At 37.8% G+C, this 27,153-nt stretch overlaps 1 protein-coding gene across 1 annotated transcript in view; it reads right to left on the bottom strand.

The window, feature by feature from the left end:
* Positions 1-27,153, bottom strand: part of SLC9C1 (solute carrier family 9, subfamily C (Na+-transporting carboxylic acid decarboxylase), member 1) — a 101,142-nt gene that overhangs the window by 36,745 nt on the left and 37,244 nt on the right. Inside the window, exons 10-18 of the mRNA XM_005873327.2 lie at positions 25,329-25,472; positions 23,716-23,890; positions 22,526-22,607; positions 20,173-20,339; positions 19,401-19,526; positions 14,917-15,011; positions 10,975-11,094; positions 3,827-4,022; positions 117-302 (exon numbers count right to left, since the gene is read on the bottom strand). Coding sequence (XP_005873389.1) covers positions 117-302; positions 3,827-4,022; positions 10,975-11,094; positions 14,917-15,011; positions 19,401-19,526; positions 20,173-20,339; positions 22,526-22,607; positions 23,716-23,890; positions 25,329-25,472 — 1,291 coding nt within the window. The remainder of the gene's footprint in view (positions 1-116; positions 303-3,826; positions 4,023-10,974; positions 11,095-14,916; positions 15,012-19,400; positions 19,527-20,172; positions 20,340-22,525; positions 22,608-23,715; positions 23,891-25,328; positions 25,473-27,153) is intronic.

Raw genomic sequence — 27,153 nt, 5'->3', positions numbered from 1 at the left:
ACATAGACATCAGCCCAACAGAAGTGGAAGCCATACAACTCATCAACTTGTTTTAGTTTACATTTTATAAAACTATGAGAAGAAATTTGAAATTGCATAATTTAATAGTTCTTTACCTTCAAAATGCGTAGTATGCGAAGAAGTCGAATAGCTTTAAAAAACACCACTATTTCATCCAAATCAAAAATGTTATAAATGGACTCTGCCTCAACAATTATTACATCTATGATGCCAATTAATGCAATTACTAATTCAAATAGGTTCCAGGCATGCAAAAAATATTCTTTCCTCATTGCTGCTATCTGTTGATTTTAAAAGGAATTATATTATTTGTTTGTGATTTCACTATATCCTTTTTCTACAATAGCTGAAACATCACTAGTTAAGTTTTTTCTCTGATCTACCTTAAGACTCTACTTTTCTAAAATACTAACACACTATCATATTTTAAAATAACAATTTGAAATTAAATGTTTCAAATGTCAAAGTCTATTCCAAAGGAGTAAATATTCAAAATAACTACTATTTTATGATAGCTTATCAATTCATTCCTTCTTTATTAAAAAAAACCCCTTTTATTGAAAATTACTATATCTAAGAGACTGGGAGGTGTCAAAAATATTGTGTATTTCAGCCGGGGAAATTGGGTTTCCTGTGGAATTTTAAAGAAAGAGTAAGTTTTCAGAAAATATATCTGTTTTGAATATGCTGTTTGCAATGTCTGCACAGTATTTTGCTGGAGAGATCCAGTCAGCTATTGTCTGTATCATATGAGGCTCTAGATACAACCTGAGCTGAAGACATAAATATAGGAGTCATTAGACTATGGATGGTAAGAATTAACTAGTCACTGGAATGCACAAGCCTATGGATTCATTAGACTATGGATTAGACTATGGATAGTAAATGCCAGGGAAGTGAAGAGATAGCATGGCCTATGAGGCCCTTTACTGTTAATTCATGGCTGTGTCTCCTGTCTCAATTTCTATATCCTCTACACAAAGTTAGCATCTCTCCAATGTCCACCTTGACCATCCCACCCCTAAGCTCTAGTCATTGGGAATGATGACTCTTGTGTCACAATGTTGCCTCTAAGTTTTACCTTGTTCTTGTCCATTATGCTGTGTGCTCATGGTACTCACTTCCTACTTTGGCTCTTATTCATTATTCAAACTCCAACTCAAGTATCTACTACCCTTGAAGGTCTTTCTTTTCTGACCCTTTTATTCTGAATAAGAAAATCCTGTTGTTGTTTTCCCCCATAGCTCCTGTGTAGTCCTTTATTATAATACTTAAGATACTGATTTGTAATTTGGATGAATTTGTTTTCTTTTAGCAGCCTTATGCCCCTACTCACCATGATTCAAAGGAAGTGTAGGAGGCAGACATAATCATGTCCCAGGGAAAGCATATGCTTTATTACTAATTAAGAAATTGCTATGCTATTTATAAACAGATTCCTGTGTGTTTGGTGCTAGAGTCATTTCCCTTGAGTCTGTTCACATTTGGCCAGGCTGAGGAAATTCAGTGTCTGAATCTATAAAGCAGAAGACCAGATTCTGGTCTTATGAGGTCCTGCCCACATCACCATTTAGCCTCCATAGATGTCTCATTTCCTTCTTATTGAAACAGGTATAAGTTGGATCATTCTCTCAGGAACTTGAAAAAATTAGTATAAAGACTGTATCCAAATTCCAAGTATTCCGAAATGTGAAGAAGTTATCTCCAGGTCACTAGAATACAGCCACAGGAGAGGACGAGCTTGGTGTGGAAGGTAGGTATGGACTTCAAAGAAATAGGGGTTTGTTGAATGTAAGTTTGTCAAAGAATATTTAGAAGTTCAGGTAATGTTCGCAGATGAAGAAAAGAGATTACTACCCTTCCTTTAAGAAAGATTCTAGAGGCCATTCCTCTAATAGGTTGAAGAGTGTTTGGGAAAATGTTGAAAATATAGGAAGGAAAAAATTTAAGGCAGCATTGTTTATTAAAAAGAACAATACCTATGAAGGGTTGGATTCCAATTCTACTATTAATTAGCTATGTGATTCCAGATTAGTAACACAATTTATCAGACACTCAGGTCCCTCATCTGTAAAATTCACATGGTATATATACGAGTACAGGGTGTCCCCAAAAATGTATACACACTTTAACAGCTGATAGCTCAATTGATGTTTCTTTCTTTTCAGATTTAACCCGTTGGAATGAATAATTATTCAGTGTTTATACATTTTTGGGGACTGTATGTGTGTGTGTGTGTGTGTGTGTGTGTTAAAAGGTTAATTTAAGGATTTGAAATGTTATAATAAAAAATGACTGGTACTTTATAGGTGATCATTTATTATTATTGTTGATAGCATAATGGATATTTTAAAAGGCATAGTATAAAGAAGGAGAACTGAATTAAACAGAAAAGGGGGTAGAGGAAATGTTAGATGAAGGCAAGTTTGAAAACTGGGCAGTGAGGACACATTTTGTGTGGAGTAGATGGGAGACAAGAACAGGGTTGCACAGGGTTGGGAGTATCATCTCAGCTATGATGGCTGACCATATCTCTACAGTCCAGTGCTGCTGTCATAAGTGCAGCGGTTCTCAGCCTGTGGGTCGCGACCCCTTTGGCCGTCAAACGACCCTTTCACAGGGGTTGCCTAAGACCATCCTGCATATCAGATATTTACATTATGATTCATAACAGTAGCAACATTACAGTTAAGAAGTAGCAATGAAAATAATCATGGTTGGGTCACAACATGAGGAACTGTATTTAAAGGGCCAGAAGGTTGAGAACCACTGCATAAGTGGACCTGATTGGATGAAGCTATGGCTATTCATGGCTATGACAGCAGATTCAATGTGGCAGAGTACAAAGAATAACAGAGCTAGAGGAATCTTCATTGATTATTTAGACCAACCCTGACTTTTAAAGAAGAAAAAAATTGAAATTGGGAGAAATTCAGTGATCTTGTGAAGAGTTTGTCATAGAAAACCAAAATCAGAACCATTTTACTAAATTCCAGCTCTGGGCTCTTTCCACTATAGTACATGTTACAGTAAAAGGTATTACATATTTTAGGAAACTCTTCATTCTCACCCTCACCCTGTAACTAACCCTAACATTAATTGCTTTATTTTTTAAAAAATATATGAAATGTCCTATGGTCATTCCAACTAGCTTGGAATTTATCACATGTAATGTGATGGGTTGTGAGTCTATCCCCTCTCCAATAGTATCACTCTGCAGTAGCATTTTAATTTCCCATTAAAAATTTGAGACTCATTAATTTTGTCCAAATATCAGATATACTTATTTTATTTAAACTTTCTGGCTAAAATATATTACAACTTGTTGATCCATATGACACAATATTGTTATCAATTTGTGGGTGTATATTTCCATTATTTGACAACTACCTTTATATTGGATTTAAAAATCAAATTATGATATCATTTTGTATAAATGAATATCTATCCATCTATTTATCCATTTATTTATCTAGTTAGTGTAAAAATAGTAAAACCAACATCCATGTCTTTACTACCTTGCTAAGTTTAAGAACATTTCCAATACCTGTGAAACTCATTCTGGGTCCCTTTGACACACACTAATCCTTAAGTATGGATATGTTATATTGAGTCACCCTAAAATTATCTGTAAGAACTAAAGTTTATTTGTTTGAGAAGTGGAAGAGAATTTTATACACTCCTAGAAAACTGTAGCTAGTGTTGAAAAATGAAGTTAGGAAATCTCCCTCTTGAATATTACACACACACACACATGCACAAATACACACACACACACACACACACACACACACACATTGATTACCTTAACTAGGGACTCCAGGATGTAAAATCCCATAAATACGTAGTTACTTTGTCTTAATTCATCCTCATAGGTGTAATATATTGTGGGCATCCAAGAAATTATAATAGGGAACGTATTCATTAGTATCACAAGGTATCCGACATATTCAAATTCATCAGTAAATACTATTTTATGGAATACATTAAGAAAGCAATATCTGTAAAAGAAAAAAGGAGGAAGTTTTATCTGATAAAAGAATTACATGGAATTATTTTCATTATATGTCCAGCTCTATTCTAATCATCAATAACGATGGAGTCCAGCTTAGTTCTGGGAGGTGGCCACCAGGAGCTAACACCTCTGGCATCCTACTTCAGATAGTGTCCTTTTAATTTCCTCTTCTGGAAATGACTGATGCTGGCTTTCCCTCTTTCTTTCTCACCTTCCTCACCTCTCACTCATTTTTACTGTACTTTTTAAAAATCCTCATCTGATTATATGTTGTTTTTTTAAGGTTATTTTTAGAGAGAGAAGGAAGAGAAAGAGAGAAATATCGATGTGGGAGAGAAACATTGATAGGTTGCTTCCCGTATATGCCCTGACCAGGGACCTAACCCGAAACCTAGGTATGTGCCACAACTGGAATCTAACTGCATTTTTTTTTTGGTGTATGGAATTACGCTCCAACCAACTGAGCCACCCCTCCAGGCTTCACTGTACTTTTAATAGAAATACTTTTGTTTATAAGACAGGGACAATTTTTAAAAATTTTTTATTATTGATTTTTTTTACAGAGAGAAAATGAGGGGGATAGAGAATTAGAAACATTGATGAGAGAGAAACATTGATCAGCTGCCTTTTTTTTTTTGGTGTATGGAATTACGCTCCAACCAACTGAGCCACCCCTCCAGGCTTCACTGTACTTTTAATAGAAATACTTTTGTTTATAAGACAGGGACAATTTTTTAAAAATATTTTTTATTGATTTTTTTACAGAGAGAAAATGAGGGGGATAGAGAATTAGAAACATTGATGAGAGAGAAACATTGATCAGCTGCCTCCTTCACACCTCCCACTGGGGATGTGCCCGCAACCAAGGTACATGCACCTGACTGGAATCGAACCTGAGACCTTCCAGTCCGCAGGCTGACGCTCTATCCATTGAGCCAAACCGGTTAGAACAAGTCAGGGACAATTTAAACTGGAAATATTTTTAAAAACAAACAAAGGAAATCCTTTCCACCTTCCAATAATTCCACTTTTCAGAGATAACTACTATTAACAATTTAAATATTGTTCTGATCCTTTTGTTTATATAATCACTGTCTATAAATACAAAAGGAATATCATACATACTGTCCTATAACCTGATTTTTTTCTCTCCTAATAATGTATTATGAGCATCTTTCTTTGTCAAAGCATAAAATCAAGACCAAATCCCAGGATGTGTGTGGTGGAACAGTTTGGGTCCACATTTTAATTAAAAAAATTTTAAAGTTATGTGTATGCTGTGGAAAATATTTTCCATACTAAGTATTCTAGAAGGTGGAATTGGGGATGAGGATTTACTTTATGTATTTTAATTTTATTTTTTAATTATTCAAATGGTATAATAATGCATTTTAATTGTTAAAACTCATTGATTAATTAATTGCTGATTGAAAGTGGTTAAAGTACTGGATCACTTCCCTATTTGCAGAGGTCAATCTGTGTTACACAGGACTTGAAACTTTTACAATTTGAGGTTCTATTTAAGAAAAGAACATAAAACATGAACACAAATATAATCCTGGCATTAAATTGGTAGGGCCCTCCAGGCCTTCAGGCAGTGATTCTGACTTAGATTTTTTTATTTCTTCCAGCAATAAAATAATATCTGGTAAAGTATTGCACTTGAGCTTACCTTTTGCCTGTTTATAATGACTTGTTTATGCCACAAAGATGAATTGAAAAAATATGATGTGGCTAATTCATAATACCTTTAAATCTTTCATGTTCATGTTAAGTTCTTAATCCTGAAATGCTATATTGCTTCTTATTACTATTTTAGCCATGGGTTCCACTTGATTGCCTGGTCCTTCCTGCCATAATGAGCCTTGATCGGTATGTCAGTTAGATAATGTGAGTGTTTGGCTAGATCCTAAGTATGTTTGTCTCAATTATACACTCAAAGCCTTGGGGAAATAACCACACAGTGGACCTGCTGGACTTCTATGAGACAGACTGAGTCAGAAACTTCATTAGCCTAAAAGCTCCCAGTTTAACTTGAGGACTATGATAGGATTTTAAGCTTTTTGTATCAGTATTATTTTAAACTAGAGTCCCGGTGCACAAAAATTTGTGCACTTTGGGGGGGGGGTCCCTCAGCCCGCCTGTGCCCTCTTGCAGTCTGGGACCCCTCGGGGGATGACCACTTGCTGGCTTAGGCTTGCTCCCCGGGGGATTGGGCCTAAGATGGCAGACATCCCTCTGGCAGCCCGGCAGCCCTCCAGGGATGTCCACTTGCCAGCGGGGAGCAGACCTAAGCTGCAGTCGGACATCCTTAGCGCTGCTGAGGAGGCAGGAGAGGCTCCCACCACCACCGCTGTACTGGCAGCCATCAGCCTGGCTTGTGCCTGAGCAGAGCTCCCCGTGTGGGAGTGCACTGTCCACCAGAGGGCAGCTCCTGCATTGAGTGTCTGCCACCTGGTGGTCAGTGTGTGTCATAGTGACCAGTGATTCCCAGTCGCTCTGCTGTTAGGGTCAGTATGCATATTACCCTTTTACTATATAGGATAGAGGCCTGGTGCACAAGTGGGGGCTGGCTGGTTTGCCCTGAAGGGGGGCCCGGATCAGGGCGGGGGGCCCTCTGGGGTGCTTGGCCAGCCTGGATGAGGGGCTGAGGGCCGTTTTCAGGCTGGTGGGCAACTGAAGCTCCCAGCCTCTCTTTTTTTTCCTTTTTATTTTTATTCTGGGATTTATTTACTTTCTATAGCTGTCACTGGAGCTGAGAGCCAGCTCCAGCTCTGAGGCCGCAGCTGCTGAAAGCAGGTATCTGGGGTTTGTTTAGCTTCTATAATTGAAACATTGTTGCTTTTGGAGCTGTTGCTTCAGGAGCTCAGAGCTGGGCTGCGGCAGGCGGGGAACCTTGGCTTCCTCCATCACTGGAGCAAGCAAGCCTCATGTTCGCTTCAGCTGCGTGGCTGCCGGCCGCCATCTTGGTTGGCAGTTAATTTACATATCTCCCTGATTAGCCAATGGGAAGCGGAGCCGAGGTATAGTTAATTACCCTATTTGTCTATTATTAGATAGGATGCCATATCCCCAAAGTACAAAAGTCCAGGTATTTTCCTTTTCCCAATGCATAGTAACTCTGGTAAAGTGCCTAAAGGTCCATTTGGAAAAAATATATATTGAGAGAATATTTCTCCTGTATACTTGTGGTATTGTTGCCATCCTTTCTCAAGAGCTCTGGATCTGAGAACTGACTTATGTCTGGAAGAAAGGTGAGGGATCATGATTTTCTGTTGCAGTACGTGATCTCATCCCTTTGCCCACCAGCTCTCTATCTTTAGAAATATCTTTATTTATATCTTTATTTATAGTGAGTTAACTGTCTATATTTCCCTTTGACTTACGTTATTTGTTAGCCATTCTCTGATTTGCTGCTCAAAAAATAAAGTATGCTTATCCTTTCTCTGACATTTAAGTGCTGCCATTTGTCTTCTGCCATTCATTCTGCCAAGGAATGGCAGGAGGCAAGGAATTGAAGCACCAATTCTATTGTTTCAAATATTGTCAACCATGTCCTGCAGAAGACATCTATCATTGAGTTTATCACTGTTGCCTTGGTGAAGGGAAATGCAGGTCTTCCCAGAGGTCATGTGGTTGGCTCTTCATTCCCATATAATTAATATCATTAAATATTATAATTTTTTTGTCATCTGCACTTCATTTACTGTAGGTTTTTGGCCTCGTCAAGCTTCAAAACCCATTTCAGGCATGTAATAATACCAATTCCAAGTCTCGTTGACCACATGTTGAACCTTGGCTCATCATGGATAAGACCATCATGCCAAGAAATTCTTCATAATCTGGCCTCATGTTGCAATCTTCTCAAGATCCATTCTCTTGTATGTTCTACTAGTGTTCTCTGATATTGGTTAGGTCTTTTTATTTAAATATATTTTATTGATTTTTTACAGAGAGGAAGGGAGAGGGATAGAGAGTTAGAAACATCAATGAGAGAGAAACATCGATCAGCTGCCTCCTGCACACTCCCTACTGGGTTTGTGCTCACAACCAAGGTACATGCCCTTGACTGGAATCGAACCTGGGACCCTTGAGTCTGCAGGCCGATGCTCTATCCACCAAGCCAAACCGGTCAGGGCTGGTTAGGTCTTGTAAGCCCTTCAGTTGATAAGTTGTAGAATCCTCTAGCTGTGTTAAGATCTGACCTCAGTAATTACCTTGGAAATAATAAAAGGTGGTAGAGACTAACCCTGAAACAATGACAAGCTTTATCTTGTGATGTGTCTGCAGCCTGTGAAGGTGCTGGGAGGCTATCATCCTCCAGCAAGGTAGAGGCAGCTGCTTCAGTCAGGTCAGAGTGTTCATGAGAATATGGGTGTTTAGCCTTCTCAAATTTGTCTGCCCAAGTGTTAGCACTTCAAATCTCAGGGTCCTGATATTTTTCTATTTATTCTTATTTGCTCAACTCTAGTTGTATCTCTCCAAATTAGATATATCATGTTGATTTTGTATTCAATTCTGAATAATTCAAGTTGAATTTTTAATTTTAAGAATTATAGGTATTTTTCCATTTTTCTGTTCAGTTTCTTTTGATGATTGACTTGTTCATGTTTGTGAGTCCCTCACTTATTAATTTTAACATTTCAGTTATGAAGTCATAGGGATATAAGTCTGCTGTTATTTCTGCTGGTTCTTTTTCATGGTTATTTGTTTCCTTTCGTGTTTGTTGCTCTTTTTTAAATGCCATATCCCCATATTTATGACTTTATCCATTAGCTAAAGAACTCAATTTCCAATGGAATGTTACTCAGCACTTAGTAATAAACATTAATATTTGTTAAATGACTACCCAGTGTCAATCCCTGGACTTCTACACACACTATATAATAATGATCCCATCAGGCAGAGGAGAACCCAACTATTATATTTTAGCATCTACTATTTGCCAGATGCTTTACATAAATCAGTTAGCTTCCAGAATATAACAAAAATATTATTATACCTATTTTTCAAATGAGGAAACTGAGACCTGAAAAACTCATTCAGCTAATAAATGATGGAGAAGGGGATTCTAAATATAGCATGTAACTCCAGAATCTGTATTACCTACTGAGATGAATGGCTTTTAGGAGATAGTCTAAGGCAGGAGTGGGCAAACTTTTTGACTCAAGGGCCACAATGGGTTCTTAAACTGGACCGGAGGGCAGGAACAAAAGCATGGATGGAGTGTTTGTGTGAACTAATATAAATTCAAAGTAAACATCATTACATAAAAGGGTACGGTCTTTTCTTTTTTTAGTTTTATTCATTTCAAATGGGCCGGATCCAGCCCGCGGGCCGTAGTTTGCCCACGGCTGGTCTAAGGGATAAATTGACTATCAATTATAGTTTTCAAATTTCTCTTTCTTTAAGTTACAGCAACAAAAATAATTACTCAGAAGGTTGTAGCTTAATTTAGTATTAAAGGCTTTAAAATAACTATAGCACAGATATGTCCTTTTGTTGTTTATTGAGTGTGGTGGATTAGACACTCAATCTTTGATACTCCTATTGAGTTGAAGAAAAGACATAAGAGCCATCCAAGTTGGAAAGGAAGAAGTAAAATTACCTCTATTCATAGATGACAGAATCTTATATGCAGAAAATCCTAGAGAATTCCCCCAAACTGAGAGCTAATAAGTGAATTCAGCAAAGCTTCAGGGTATAGAATCAATAAATAAAAATCAGCTGACCTGCCCTAACCGGTTTGGCTCAGTGGATAGAGCATCGGCCTGCAGACTCAAGGGTCCCGGGTTCGATTCCGGTCAAGGACATGTACCTTGGTTGTGGGCACATCCCCAGTGGGGAGTGTGCAGGAGGCAGCTGATCAATGTTTCTCTCTCATCGATGTTTCTAACTCTCTATTCCTCTCCCTTCCTCTCTGTAAAAAAATCAATAAAATATATTAAAAAAAAATTAGCTGACCAGTGTGGTTCACTGTTTGTGCATTGACCCATGAACCAGGAAGTCACAGTTTGATTCCTGGTCAGTGCAAATGCTGGATTTTGGGATCCATCCCAGTGTGTGTGTGCAGGAGGCAGCCGATCAATGATTCTCTCTGATCACTGATGTTTCTACCTCGTTATCCTTCTCCCTTCCTCTCTGAAATCAATTAAAAAAACATATTAAAGGAAACCTTTAAAATATATATTAAAAATCAGTTGTATTTCTATATACTAGGAATAAATAATCCAAAAATAAAATTAAGAAAAAATTAACTTATGAAGGCATTAAAAAAGGAAAAAAATACTTAAGATTAAATTTAACTGAAGAAAAGGTAAAAAAATAAATTTAATGAAAACTTGTACAATGAAAATGGTAAGACATTTATGAGAGAAATTAGAAATCTTAGTAAATGAAAGGTCATTCTATATTCACAAACTGGAAAGCTTAATGTTGCTAAGATGGCAATTCTACCCAAAGCTGTCAACATATTCCATGCAATTCCTATGAATATCTCAATGGCATTTTTTCCCAGATATAAACAAGCTAATTAAAAATATTTGTATATATCCCTGGCCAGTGTGGCTCAGTTGATGGGAGCATCGTCCCATACACCAAAAGGTTGAGGATTCGATTCCTTATCAGGGCACATACCCAGGTTTCAGGGAGATTGGAGCACAAATGGGAAGCAACCAATTGATGTTTTTTTCTCTCCCTCTCCCCCTTAACCCTCCCCCCTCTGTCTAAAAATTAGTGAAAATATCCTCAGGTGAGGATTTTAAAAATTCATATACAATTGCAAGTAACCCCAAATAGCTGCACCAATCTTGGAAAAAGAAAAGTTGATGGACTCATACTTTCTGATTTCAAAATTGTCTACAAGCTGTGAAGAACAATTTTTTATGTTAAAGAAATTAAACATCAAATTATCATTATGAGCCAGAAATTTCACTTACCTTGATGGGATCCCTTTTTCCTTTTTAGTATTATATACCCAATTGAGCAATACTTTTCTAACAAAGGTAAGAATTGTTTTGCTTTCAGAATAATTCTTTATTGTTTCAAGACTCATATACCTAAAAAAAGAGAAATCTTTAAATATGCTTTTAAATTTTGGGATAAGTTGAATGCAGTATTGGCAGAAAGCAAAAATAATATTTTGCCCAGTGATGACTGGAAATGAGACATTTTCATGGGCATAGTTTCAAGTCTCAAAGTTATAGATACAATAGACATATAATTATTAATTTTAATATGTGGGGCTCACTTATTAAACAGAGAGTATAAAAATCTGGAGATACATGGTTTAAAATGGTAGAGAGGTCAAGGTTCAGGAATAGAAAGCATACCTTAGTTCAAATATTTGGGATTCAACTACATATGGGTTTTCATGTTGTGAACCCCATTATCTGGTTTGGCAATGAACAAATTACCTCATTAACCTGTTTGCTCTGTAAAATGGAGGTAAAAATACCTATGTTAGCCTGGGATAATTAAATGAAAAAGTATTATGAGACATCCAGCCGATCTTACATATCCTCTCATCTCCTTTCTTTCACCTTTTGGGCAAGTAGCCAAGGAATTTATGGGGAAAATACAAGTGGTAGATTAAGAGTTAAAATGGTTTTGGAGAATTCAGTGGTAATAAAACCCCAAAAGATACTTTGGTGGCACTTGTCTGTAGTTTTCTTCTGACTTTTCTATTGAGACAGCTTAGATCTGTGTGCTATGAATTGGTCTTGTTTGGTTTTATGAGGAACTTACCTGTTGCTGTCCAGATACTTTCATTGTCTTCCATAGAAGGAGGACAGAGTTTTGTCCTTGGATCTGAGGTCCTACATTAAAAAATGGCTTAATGGAAGGTCATTGGTGACTTAAGTTCAAAGGCGGACCTTGTCCTTCCTATCTCTCTATATAAAAGCCTAAGCGATTGGTCAACCACTCGACCAGCGAGCCAGTTGGCTGGTAGCTATGATGCGCACTGACTACTAGGGAGAAGATGCTCAATGCAGGAGCTGCCCCCTGGTGGTCAGTGCACTCCAACAGCGGAGCACCGTTCAGCCAGAAGCTGGGCTCATGGCTGGTGAGCGAAGCTGCCGTGTCCTGAGCCTCTCCTGCCTCGGCGGCAGTGCTACCAGGCAGCAGTAGCAGGTACAGTGGGGCCAGAATGAGCAGGAACGGCATGGCGCCCGGCCCCTGCTCGGGCTCCTCCCTGGCATTTTGCCGCTTTGCGCACTACTACATCCTTCGGGGGATGCCCAGCCTGGCCTGTGGGGATCGGGCCGAAACCAGCAGTTCAATACCCCCTGAGGGGTCCCGGATTGCAAGAGGATGCAGGCCAGCCTGAGGGACCCCACAAGTGCATGAATCCGTGCACCAGGCCTCTAGTTGATTATAATGTTCACACTCTGAAAATTGGGCAATTTATCTGCTATAGGAAAACTGATGTAATTGAGAAATAAATAAAATCATTCAATTCTCTATGATTCAATATAATAACATGGGAATTACATTTAAAAAATCACTAATGTGTATATGACTTGATTCATTCCTAATTTTTAAATTATTTATTGGACACCTATTATGGTTGCTAAATGCTGGGGATAAACCATAAGCCACAAACAAATACTGGTTTCTGTCCTCAAGGATTTAGCAGAGTAGTAAAGTAAAACATGCAAAAACAATTGCAGTAAAGTGTAGTAAATGTTGCTATGGAAATAATCTGTAAAAGGACAAGCCAGACCCACAAAGGGGGCACATTTATTTTCTCTTGTGGGGAGGCACATTGAATAGAGTCATGGGGAATCAGGAAATCTTCCTGAAGGAGTTAATATCTAAGGTATGATAATTTTCAAAGTTCTAATGAATCCTAAAATTCTGTAATATCAGTAAGTACATGACATTTTACAGCCCAAATTAAGTAATTCAGGCTCCTGAATTCCTATTTTTATATCAACTGTTCATTGTTTGACCCATATTAGGAAAAGAGTATGATCTTTTTAACTGGATAGTAAGACAACTTAGCTTCAAATCTAATAAGCTCTGTAATTTATTAGACAAATAACATTGGGTAAATTATTTAATCTCACTGGGGCTCACTTTCCTCATCTGCAAAATGAGGATAATAACAATGGCATTCACCTCATAGGATTTTAGACATAAAATTGGTAATATATGTTAAATGTTTAAGACTGTATCTGAAACAAAACTTAATAAAAGCTCTTTATTCAATATATTATTTCTTAGGTAATTACACAGGCACTTAGCACAGGTCTTGGTACTCCTTTTTAAACCTGATACTCTTTCTCTCCTTAGATTTTTTTTTCTTGCCACAAGACACCCCAGCACATGGGGTTACTGGTAAGAATCATCAGCAAATGGCAAAATCAACTCCAAGACAGCCCAGCAAATGAGCAAGTACTCATTACAAGTGTAATTAATAGAAAGTCTCTGGAGATTGGAACACCATTTCACTAATCTTGATATTCCCCACAGTGCCTGGCATATAATTTTGTGTATATTAGTATTCAATATTTACTAGTATCTCTTACATGTGTGAATAAAAATGTAATATATTCCAAAATTTGCCTTCATTGTCTACTATGAATTTTTTCACCTCCTTAACCCCCTTCTCCCACTGTTGACATCTTCTTTGTGTCCATTTATTCATAGACTTATGCTGCTTCTACCTTCTTGGAGGATTTTAAAGAGGAAAAATCAAGGCAGTGGGCTGAGCTGCTCTGTATTATTGTTTGTTTGTTTTGTTTTGTTTTCTTTTAATTAACTTTTCATGGACAATGAAGTGACAATGCTTTCAGAATGTCATTTATTCACTCTTTGAAAAGTATACATCATATTGTTTTAAATTGACTACGTTTGCCCAGCCCTCTTCCTGAACTACCCTAACACCACTCAGGTCTCCTAAGCATTTGAAGGGCTTGGAGCAATAGGGCAAATGGAGAGCCTTGCACTATATGTGAAATATTTAAACATTATTAACCAAGAAACCAAAATTTCAAATAAGATATTTTATCTTTCTATCTTGACAAATATAATGTCATATGATTTGCATGGCTAGGCTTGAATTAAAACTCATAGACTCTGAAAATTTGTACTTGAACTCTAGCAAGAACATGCTACAGTGTCTGGCTGCTTCTCATCCCACACTGTCTTTATCTCTCACGGTACCACAAACCAGTGGTACTGTGAGTGGACACCAGGCTGCCACACCTCTTAGGTTTATACACTAAAGGCCCAGTTTGCTTTTAAGGTGATGGCTCATGGGAAAAAGTCCAAGAATACAACCCCATAAATAAACTTAGATTCATTTGAGCAGGGAATTTTGGTGTCCTTAGTACCAGGAGTATAGACCAGAACAAAGGTGTATCTGGGCTTTGTTGCCTTCATCCTCCCACAGGGGATAACTTTAGGGTAATCCCTAAAACCCTGACTTTGAGGAACTCACTGCTTACTGTGGAGACTTAATCTAAAGAAATCATTACAAGTGTATGCTGAATATTCAGAGAGGGTGTGTTGTGGGAAGATGTGCCTATAGGGATCAAGAAAGTCTTTGACTTAGTGAGACATTTGATTAGTGAGAGAAAGAGAGAGAGAGAGAGCAGTTTATTATAGTTTAGCTTTTTAGGAAGCAAAGGAGAAAGGGCAGAGCATCTTAGTAAGAAGGAGTAGCTTCTTCATATGTGCAGAGGTCTGAACAAGTAGAGCAAGTCAAGAAAACGGAGTGTAGGTTAACTGGCCTGGTTGTGGGGTGTAGAGCAGACACGGGCTTCCACACATAACACTGGATGATCCCAACTTATCAGACAAAAGCAAGAAAAAAATCTTGCACAATTTCTAACATTAGGAGTATGGAAATTTTCTCCTGACAATATACTTACTCTCCCTTCTCACCAAAGCTTCCTGCTGCGCCCACCAGCATCTGGACCGCACTCTGGGACAGACTCTCATTCCTGTATTGTCTCTGGTAGCTTGCCTGAAAGTCAAGTCACATCATGATGCAGCACGAATAACAATGGCAACTTATTTATTCACTTTAATGGAAAAATAATCTGTGGGAAAGAAGTCAAAATCCCCAAAGAATCTATATCTTTATAAAAAGAAGCTCTCTTACAGAGTACAGACCATGAGATAGGTCTGGATAGCTCATGAGTGTAAAAGTTAGGTCTGAGCAGTGGGTAGTACCCAACTGGTTCTGTAGGAAACCAGGGTCCTTCTAGATGTTAATTACACTTGCCAAAATAAATGGAGTTCTGTGGCCAGATAATTATGGGAACTACTGAAAGCCGCATTCCTATCTGAAAAGTTTGTAATGGATATTAGATTATTAAAAGCTCTGAGGAATTGTACAGTGAAGGATCCTGATACACACACTTTGACAACAGAACTCTGGTGTCCAGTCTATTATTAGCATTAAATGAACTGCGACTGTCTTGCAGAACACATTCATTCATCCATTCAGTCCATATTGTGAGAGCCCACTCTGCTTCAGGCTTGTGCTGGGAAAACCCCTGTCTGACATTGCTGCTGGCCTCAGTGTGTTGAAAATAATTGTGTAGACCAACTTCCAAAATTGGAATCTTTGCTACAACTAAAGATTCCTGGGTTCCATTGAATACATTCTATCTGCACAATCATTTATGGATATTAAAACATGGTTTTGATTCTAGTGCATGCTAGGAAGAAATAGAACTGGATTTGAAGATGAGGGAATTCAATAGCATAGCATTTTTCTCCTCAAATTTAATTAAAATACTTATAAAGTAATGTGAGATTTAAATACATTCTGTATTCTCAAAGATTAACACTGTAGCTTATGGAAAAATAAGGAAGCTGAAAATGATATGAACTCATGAAAGCAACACAAATGATAAAGCAGTTACTAGAAAAAATGTTAATTCTTAAAATATCATTCACACCAAAATGTAAGAAGAATTTAGAGAATGGTTGATTCCTAAAAGTAACGGCCATTTATTGACCTGTCTACTATACTATTGAATTAACGGATCTCTCTCTCTCTCTCTCTCTCTCTCTCTCTCTCTCTCTCTCTCTTTCTTTTCAAATTTATCTTTATTGTTAAAAGTATTACAGATGTCCCCTTTGTTTTTTGTTGTTGTTTATCTGTTTTCCCCATTGACCCACCTCCTTCCTGCACCTGCCCCTCCCAAGCCTTTGCCACACTATTGTTTGTGTCCATGGCTATGCATGTGCCCATATAAATTCCCGAGGTAATCTCTCCTCCCCAACCCCCCACCTCCACCTTTCCTCTGAAATTCATCAGTCTGTTCATGGTTCTATCTCTCTGGATCTATTTTGTTCATCAGTTTATGGTTCTATCTCTCTGCATCTATTTTGTTCATCAGTCTATGTTGTTCATTAGATTCCACATATGAGTGAGTTCATGTGATACCTTTCTCTGACTGGCTTATTTTGCTTAGCATAATAAAAAGCTTCTTCACAGCAAAAGAAACCATCAGCAAAGTGAAAAGAGAGCCCACTGCCTGGGAGAACACATTTGCCAATGATACATCCAATAAGAGGTTAATATCTAAAATATATAAGGAACTCATACAACTTAACAAAAGAAAGACAAACTATCCAATTAGTAAATGGGCAAAGGACCTAAATAGCCACTTCTCCAAAGGGGACATACAGAAGCCCAAGTGATATGAAAAAACGCTCAGTCACTAAGCATCAGAAAGATGCAAATTAAAACAAAATGAGGTACCACCTCACACTTGTCTGTCAGAATGGCTACCATCAACAAATCAACAAACTATAAATGTTGGCAAGGATGTAGAGAAAAGGGAACTCTAGTACACTGCTGGTGGTAATGAATACGAGTGCAGCCACTGGGGAAAACAGTACGGAGTTTCCTCAAAAAATTAAATATGGAATTCCCATTTGACCCAGTGATCCCACTTCTGGCAATATATCCTAAAAACCTTAAATTATCAATCAGAAAGAATATATGCACCCCTATGTTCATAGCAGTGTGAGTTATAATAGCTAAGGTTTGGAAACAGCCCAAGTGCCCATCAGCAGATGAATGGATAAAAGAAACTGGTATATTTATGCAATGGATTATTATGCAGCTGTAAAAGAGAAGGGACTCTTACCATTTGCTACAGCATGGATGGACCTGGAGAGTATTGTGCTACTGATCTATATGTGTTTTAAATAAACATTTAATTCTTGCAACAGGTTTGTGAGGAAGGTATTCAAATATGTATTTTATAGATGAGAATGCTGAGGCTCAGGGAGTTAAGTAGATTTCCCAAAATCACATTAATAAATCAGTTTTCTCTGAATATAAGCCTGTCTCCTGTTGAGCCCTTATGGCATATTGCTCCTCCTATACCAGGCTTTGTCATGCTGTGCTGCTTCTTCTAATGAACAATAGTAGAGAAGATATTGCCTCAGTTAAGAAGGGCTGGCTGAGATTTAAATAGACATTCCCAAAGCTTTGAAAACTTTAATAGACTAATAAATATTATGGTTAAGAGCAGTGAACATTAGAATTGACATTGCAGGAACCAAGTTGACAAACTGAGATAAACATGAAAATATATCTAGAAGGAAGAAGAACTAAAAAGATGTGAAGTGAGATGAAAATCTAGAGCAGAGAGATCCAACCTACTTTGGAAAAATAGTATTTCCTGGTTAAAAGCCACACATAGCACTAAATCAACAAGATATAATCGTAGAAAACAAGTGCTTAAGGCAAAAAATCAAGAGGGTACATGGACCGTATATTGCAAAAACAAAGGATTTCACAAGCAGAAAGAATCTAAGGTTATTTAGCTAGCTTAAGTTTTCTCCTTTACAGATAGGGAGAATAAAGACTGACGTGAGGAAGTCCTGAGTCACACATCAAATTAACAATGAAAGTGAGATTCAAAATGGAATCTCCTGCATTGCTTTAAGGGTTCCTGAATACTATATTTTCCTCAAATAAATTAAAAATCTGGAAGAGATTCAAAGACATGATCTCATAAAACCTGCTGGTGAAACATGGCACCATCTGGGCAAAAGTTCATCCTTCATGGCACCCCCTCACTTGCTTAAAGAAAGTATTTAGGTCCTTGGAAAAGCTGACTTTCAGACTCAACTTGTCTTCCAGGGTGACTGCCGGAGAAAGTAGAATGCGTGGAATCCTGTATGACTGGCACAGCTGAGAAATGCCTGACAGTTCCATGTGCAATGTGGAAGGCCCACCAGGAACATTTCTAGAGGATGAGTCATGGCAACTGGTCAATATTCTGCCCTGAATAGAAAATGGTAACTAGGCTGCTAGCAGTTTCCCACAGAATTCTGCATGCTGCTGTGTTACACAATTTCTCTAATTTTACTCAAGATTTTATATAATAACACTAGAGGCCCGGTGCATGAATTCTTGCATGGGTGAGGTCCAGCAGGCCCACCCCAATGGGGGCCAATTGGGCTGGGCTGGCCAGGGGGAGAGGATTCAGGAGGTTGGCTGGCTGGCCCTGCCCCCAATCAGGGGAGGGGGAGCTGATTGGGGGCCAGGCCTGCTGGGGGGAGGGACCACAGGAGGTTTTGGGGGGGTGATCGGGGCCTCGATCGGGCCATTTGGCCACTGCAGTGTGCGTCATAGTGACTGGTCGTTCCAGTCGTACCGGTCACTTGGCTTTTATATATATAGATAGTACCTTATACTTGCAGTTGTTAGTGAACTTGGTGGTATCCTCTCATGAAAAACTGGTTTGGACCCAGAGGTAACCAGTGATTGGAACTGACTGCATAACACATCTGAAGGTTGAGCTCAGCTATGTTTCCTGCCGTTGGGACCTGTGAAACTGCCAGTTTCTCATAATAAAACACCTTTTACTTAAGCCAGTGGTTCTCAACCTTCTGGCCCTTTAAATACAGTTCCTCATGTTGTCACCCAACCATGATTATTTTCATTGCTACTTCATAACTGTAATGTTGCTACTGTTATGAATCGTAATGTAAATATCTGATATGCAGGATGGTCTTAGGCAACCCCTGTGAAAGGGTCGTTTGACCAACAAAGGGGTCGCGACACACAGGTTGAGAACCGCTGACTTAAGCTAATTTAAGTGGATTATTATTCTCTCTCTCTCTCTCTCTCTCTCTCTCTCTCTCTCTCTCTCTCTCTTTCTCTCTCTCTCTCTCCCTCCCTCCCTTCCTCCCTCCCTCCCTCTTATTTTTTTTTGCAGTCAAGCAGATTCCTAAGACAATGTCAAATTTCCCTTTGCCTTTGTAAACAATATATTAAGCTATGCAGGTGAGTATAATCAAGATTATCTTCAGCAAGGGAGAAGTTTTCAGTATAATGTTAGGTCTAAAATACTTTTAGAAGTGTTTAATAAGTACTAACTATTTGTGCTGACAGAATACGCCTGTTGGCCAGTTCCATTGCTTCAATGTTAAGGGTCTCATCTATTTCTGTGTTACAGTTTGGACAGTTCACCTTTTGATGTTCTGTTGTTTCTCCTTGGCTTAACTAAGTAAAACACAAATAAAAATCAAATAAGTAATACATGAATATTAACATAGTTTAGCATAAACCTTGAGCAAGTCATATACCAGTTTGGTTTGAGAAATTATAGAAAATTTTCTAGATACAGAAAAATGTTCAAGATTACTTGCACAGTTATATAGACATAAAATGATTGCCAGTTTGGGGAGGAAAGAGTTATAGCATATCTTTATCTTTACTTGGCATTGTTAACAGTTTATAAAAGCTACTGCATATATAATCACACTTTAAGCCAGTGGTTCTGAAAGTATGTTTCCCCAGTAGCATATGCATCAACTGGGAATTGTTAGAAATGAACATTTTTAGATCCCTCCACAGACCTACTGAATCCGAACCACTGGGGAATGCGGCAACACTGCTCCTTGTTTTGAATTTACAACATATATTTTGTGTGTACTTAAAGAGGTTGTCACTTCTACTTTGCCCCACAGTGATCACAAAATTCCCTAAGATCCCCTCCTAACTATTGTGGTAAATAAGGAGTTACCAATACAACGTTTCTGTCAATTGTAAGTATTAAAATTGTGAATTAATATTTGTAACATTTTTTTCTACTTAAGGACAATCATACCTACTCTGAAGGGATAAGTTAAAGATATTACTTGCTTACTGCATATGGGTTTTGAAATACAATCGCTTTCTCAACCATGTTCCAATCTGCATTAGCAAGATCTTTATCAAATTTGAGTGCGGAGGCTGCAGATTTGGTTATCTCTTGAAAATGTTGAAATGTATAATAAAGTGACTTATATTTTGTTGATGTGACATCACGCAGACCTTTGATACAAAGAGCACATTTATAAATAGAAGGAACATCACCCTTTTAATCTGAATTATAAAGCTTCCTTTTGTTCTTACTGTATGTACTAAATAGCTTTTTTAATTAAACACTCAACATAAATTGTTTAATAATAGGAACACTAACAATTTCAAAATTTTCTACTTTCATACTCCTTCTAATAACTAATATTTATTGAGTGCTTATCATATGCTCTTTGCACGTATTAAGTTTTGTTTTTATCATCTTGATCAGCTTTTGAGGTGAGTCCCTTTTCCCAGTTTAATAGATGAGGAGACAGGGGATTAAACTGGCAGACTGAGTAAAGCAGATTGCCTTTCTCAATGTGGTCAGGCCTCATCCAGTTTGTTGGAGGTCTGAATAGAACAAAAGGCTGAGCAAAATAAAATTCACTCTCTCTGACTGATGGTCTTCAAAGTGGGAAATTGATCCTCCCCTGCCTTCGGATTTGGACTGCAATTTATATCATTGCCTTTCCTGGTTCTCAGGCCTTTGAACTGCATATCCATCGTCTATATCTGTACATGCCATATAGCAGTGATTCCCAAAGTGGGCGCTACCACCCCCTGGTGGGCTCTGCAGCGATCCAGGGGGGCGGTGATGGCCACAGGTGCATTTGTTTTAACTTTTTTTGTATTACCTTTCTATTCTGAGTTCAATAAATAGTTTCATAATTTCAAACTTCAATGTTTCTAATTTACACCTTTCTTTACTATATTTTACGAAAAAGGTAGAAACATTAATACATATATCTTTCTGTTTAATTGCTATTACAATTTTAAAAAAAAATTAATTTCCAGGGGGCGCTGAGTAATATTTTTTCTGGAAAGGGGGCGGTAGGCCAAATAAGTTTGGGAACCACTGCCATATAGGTATAGGTCTATACATAAATATATGTAAATAATGTACACAGATATATACACATATACAGAGTATGTGTACATATATATTCTACCTATATGTAAAACCATATATATGATATGTATGGTATATATTTATCCCCATATATATCTCCAGACCTCATTAAGTTTTGAAGTACTCTTGCTATCAGATATAAATTCCTTTTTTGAGCCATAGAAGCTTGTTTGGAAAGCAACAATGTTTCATGAGCAAATGTTCACTGCTCTCAGTGCAAATAAACAGATGCTCCACACTAAGAATTTTAGGTTTATCTAGCTACTAAGTAGAACATCTAATACTTTTTGAAAAATGTTATCTCTTTAATCTGTTCTTCCCATTTTATTATGCTAAGGCTCACATAATTTGGGGGGGTGGGGGAAGAAAATGAAAAAGATTTTGTTCCAAATATGAGGAAGGAAGGGAGATTGGGTAGTATTATCCATAAAGATGAAATTTCAGATTGAAAAAAAAATATGTCATTAGAGTGAAAACTCCATGTATCATAAAAAGGGTAACAAAACAGTTAAGAATATAATGGATTAAAAGCATCAAGGCAATATGTTTCTAGTTCTTAACTGCCATTACCTAGTAGTATGACCTTGGGCAAGGACTTTCAACTCTCTAAGTCTCATTTTCTCAATTGTTAAAAAAGTAGGGGCTTAAAACAGGCACATTATATTATGCAGACATCCTCCTAAAATTGTTATTTCTACTTCCATTCTCCTTACCACCCCCCTCTTCCCAATCAGTTATCCACAGAACTAGAGTGGCCTTTTTAAGACCTTAATCATATATTAATTAAACATATGGCTTCCTCAGTAATCTACTTACCTGTTGTGTTTTTAAATGTATTTACATGTGGCTTGTTTACTTTGATATTACCTTATTTGACTTTTTTACTGACTGTTTACTTATCTCCAATGTAAGCTCTATCAACTCAGAAATCTGGTCAGTCTTCATAATGCATCACTGTCAGTTAAATTGTTCCTGGCATATAGAAGGCTCTTAATACAAGTTTGTCAGATAACTGAATAAACTTACTGTATTATGTTACTTAAACTGGACTAATGTAAGTAATTTAAAAAAATAAATAAAAAGGTTGTTGGCCTAAACCTTTCATATGACTTTACATAGAGGACCAATTTCCGCTTCAATAAGACATTGTTGATTTGCATTTATATAGCTTCTTTCTTCATTTTTACCAATTCTTTAGCATATTTAGAATACTTCTCTCTTCATTCAGAATACTAATTAGTAGACTTACCTAGTTTACTAACTACCATTGGCAAAATAACTCTATTGACAATCAGGGTGATTAAGCATACTGACACTCCATGAAATAATACCTAGAATTGAAAAATACAAAGTATTGATGACAATTCCATATAATATCTTTTGTATTTACCAGTGTAAATTAAGCTAGGTTATACTGTGATAATAGATGCTCATGGAGGGGAGAATTTGGCTATCGGACGTGTTGAAAGTACTCTGGGGATTCTCTATCTTCCCGCATATATTTCATCCATGCTTTTGGAACCAAACTAAAAATCAGGACACATGGTTTGACATAGTGTATACTTACTTATACAGACATTAGGAGTAAGTAAAAATAAAAACATTTATTAAGTACATACTTTATATCATATATTATTATTTTTAATATATTTTTATTGATTTCAGAGAGTAAGGGGGGAAGAGAGAGAGATAGAAACATTAATTATGAGAGGGAATCATTGATTGACTGCCTCCTGCACACCCCCTATTGGGGTTCGAGCCTGCAACCTAGGAATGTGCCCTTGACTGGAATTGAACCCGGCCTCTTCAGTCCACAGGCTGATGCTCTATCCACTGAGCCAAACTGACTAGGGCATCATATATTATTTTTTAGAGAGGAAGGGAGAAGGAAAAAGAGATAGAGACATCAATGATGAGAGAGAATCATTGATTGGCTGCCTCCTGCAAGCCCCCTACTGGGTACCAAGCTCACCACCTGAACATGTGCCCTGACCGGGAATTGAATCATGATCTCCTGATTCATAGGTTGATGCTCAACCTCTGAGCTACACCAGCCAGGCTCAGATACTATTTTAAATGATTTATATGTTTTTATTCCTTCAACTTTCATAATAAACTATTCTTTAGGAGTGTGAAGAAGGGACTTAGGGATCCCCAAGCTAGAATGGGGAAGAGGGAAGTTGTCAGTTGTTCCTCCTCTGCCCATTCTTGCCATCATAGTTAAATCACTCCTACAGTCCAAGTGGGGTTAAGCTACCTCACTACAAAAGCATATTTTAGCCTTAGGTGGGGGACAGGGGGAGGCTAGGAGGTGTCAATGGGGAAAATAAAGGGGCATATGTGATACTTTCCACAATAAAGTTTTTTTAAAAGCACATTTTAGTATACAACAACAGTTTTAATTAAGTTTTCAATAAATAAGAACATATGTTCTTTTACTTGCGATTTTTCCCTCTCAGTTCCAACAGAAAGGTCAGAGTAGGCAAGCAGAAGGGCCATCGTTACATTAGGCAAACCTCTCATTTCACTCCAGACCATTATGAATGCCCAGCGCCAGCTGAACCCATCACCAAGTCGAGACAGAAGAGGGCTCAATAATAGAAAGACCAGAAGTCTAAAAGACAAAACAAATTTTTAAAAGTTATTCTTATAATAGAAAGTTCTTTTCATTTCACCCTACTCTATTTCTTCCCATCTATTCCCTGTGGAATTGCCAACTCTAAGACAAATGAGACATCTTTCATGTACATAGTATCAAAGGAAGGCCAAAGGGCATTCCATAGAGAGACATGCCAAGAAAATGCCATTCATCTTTGTTTCTTCCTGTAGGGTGAGCAATAGGAAAATTTCACATCACTTTTAGTGGTGCTTTTTCAAGCAGAAAAGAAAAAGTTTGAGATGTTTTGTAAATTATTTATATACTAGAGGCCTGGTGTACAAAATTCATGCACTTGGTGGGTTGGGTCCCTTAGCCCAGCCTGTGCCCCTCTTGTAGTCCTGGAGCCCTTGGGAATGGGCCTAAGTCAGCAGTCCCACATCCCCCCTGTGGGAGCGCATTGACCATCAGGGGGCAGCTCCTGCATTGAGCGTCTGCCCCCTGGTGGTCAGTGCATGTCATAGCGACCGGTCATTCCGCCATTTGGTCAATTTGCATATTAGCCTTTTATTATATAGGATATTCTGTTCTGGGATCCCAAAAGAAATAGAAGTAAATTAAATGAATAAGAAGTAGGGACAAAAGTTCTCTCTTTTTTTTCTTTGTAAACTTAAATCTTACTGAATCTGTACAATATTGGTCAACCCGTTTATCTTTCATCTTTCTCTTATATATCATTCCTATATTTTATACTAATTGTATCTGATAATTTGGGACTAATTTTCATTTACTTGGCACTAGCCAACTTGATATCAACTCCCAACTGATTTTCCTAAATGGAAGTATAATGTTAACAGTTTGAATGATGGGGCTCTAGTTATACTGGTTTTTTTCTCTCTCTGTCATCTCCTTTTCACCTACATAGGCAGACTTTTTTCCTGCCTCTTCATACTGGAAAAGGGCCAACAAAAATTATTTGAGCAAAAAGGACATTTACAAAGAGAACTTCCTTATGATTTTAAAAACCTCTTTCCAACTATGATTACTAGGAAATTATTTGTTATGAAATATTAAGCAAATAAAGTAAGGACATATTTTTTAAAAAATTTATGATAGGTGTTTAACTTCATGAACCCTCAAAGAAAAAGAAAAACTAGTGGATGAAATGAAACAAATGTTAATAGGGTTGCCTCTAGGTAGCAAAATTATAATTTTTTTTCCTTTTTTCTAATCTTAAAAAATCTTACAGAGGTCTTGCATTGCTTTAAAATGAAGTTAAAAACTAAAAACAAAACAAACAGAAAAACACAGCTAAGCACTAATTTCCTGATGATTCTTTGGAAAGTTTATGAATCAAATTTTCATTCTAAGGAATGAAACATTTTTGTTATTTAAAAGAATATCTTCAGGTTTATTCAGTGTTTTATAGACAGAATCCTTTAAATGATGTTCTTACCTTAAAACAATAAGTGTGAAGTAGATATTTAATGAATAGTATATATCAGAAAATGATACATATAAATACGTATGTGCAGGAATTAGAAGTCCAATAAAAGTAAACACCATAAGAAAAGCAACAAATGCTAGACAATTCCAGAATCTGCATTTTCAGAAAAAAATTAAATACAGTTAATTATGGTGAAATAACATATTTCTTTCAAGGCTCATATGTGAGTGAGACATTGTGTTAGGCATTATCAAGAAAGTAAGAATAAAGTATTTATAAACACTCAAGGAGCTTATAATTTAACTGGGGAGAAAGTTGCACTAAGGCAAGTAAACAAACAATTCTAAAGCAATTTTGATCAGTTTATACTGAATGTAAATTAGTGTGTGTGGGTTTTTTTTGTGTTTTTTGTTTTGGATTGACTTCGAAAGACATGTTTAGGTTGTAATTACACTCCAAGATACTAACTGTGAAGTCCTTGTATCAAACAGGAAGTACTAAAATCATTGATCTTGAAAGGGAATCCTGAACTGTTAGTCTGATTTACATAGTGAGAGAATGAAACCTTTGCCTAAAATCTAGAAAGCACTTAGAAGATGTGAATGAATCTTTTATAGCCATGAATGACCTTTGTAGATTTTCCTTTTGAGGTTTGTGAGCATGCGTTTATTCAGGTGCTCCTGAGCCCAGGAGAACTGTCATTCTCAAAGCTCCTGTTCTCATCAGCGGCACACAGAGCAGCTTGGGAAAGCACACTCAAATCCAGTATGGGTGCTGGGTCCATAGGAGGCTATCTAAACCTGATTTCTTGTTGCCTTTTGACATATTTCATGTCTTTAATGTCAACTATTATAAAAAATGAATGGAAAAGATGAAAAAGGCTCAAGAATGCAATTTTATGAGAAGATTGTAGCTTGGTTTTACCCATATGTTGTCAGACTCTGCCCCTGAAACCCTTTAAAGATCATTTTTGCCTCTTATCCAGGAATACTGTTTTTGCTTAAAAATAAATTCAACACTAAAAGTAAATCTTCTTCTGTTACATTAATAAGAAATCTCTTTTTCTAAGAGGTAAAAGTACCTAGGCATTATCAGAGAAAATTTTAATATAAAACCTTCTAGCCTGGGAAATTTTAAGGCAAATTATTCAAAATACTAGAGGCCTGGTTCCCTAAGCCTGGCCTGTGCCCTTTTGCAGTCCAGGAGCCCTTGGTGAATGTCCAACTGATGGCTTAGGCCCACTGCCTGTGGGCCTAAGCTGGCAGTTGGACATCCTTAGTGCTGCTGCGGAGGCGGGAGAAGCTCCTGCTACCACCACTGCTCTTGCCAGCTGTGAGCCCGGCTCAGGGCTTCTGGCTGAGTGGCACTCCCCCTGTGGGAGCACACTGACCACCAGGGGACAGATCCTGCATTGAGTGTCTTCCCCTTGGTGGTCAGTGTGCATCATAGTGACCTGTCGTTCCATCATTCGGTTAATTTGCATGTTAGCCTTTTATTATATAGCACTAGTGGCCCAGTGCACGAAATTCATGCGGGGGGGAGGGGTGTCCCTCAGCGCAGACTGCACCCTCTCCAATCTGGGATACTCGGGGAGTGTCCGACTGCCAGTTTAGGCCCGATCCTACAGGCAGTCGGACATCCCTCTCACAATCCGGGACTGCTGGCTCCTAACCGCTCACCTGCCTGCCTGCCTGATCATCCCTAACCACTTTGCCTGTCAGCCTGATCTTCCCAACTGCCACCCTTCAGGCCTGATCACCTCTAACTGCCCCCCCCCTTGCTGACCTGATCACCCCCAAATACTCCCCCTCTGCTGGCCTGATCGCCTCCAACT

Source organism: Myotis brandtii, unplaced genomic scaffold (assembly GCF_000412655.1).
Source record: "Myotis brandtii unplaced genomic scaffold, ASM41265v1 scaffold406, whole genome shotgun sequence".
In the NCBI taxonomy this organism is placed as follows: Eukaryota; Metazoa; Chordata; class Mammalia; order Chiroptera; family Vespertilionidae; genus Myotis; species Myotis brandtii.
This window is presented reverse-complemented; position numbering and strand designations above follow the sequence as displayed.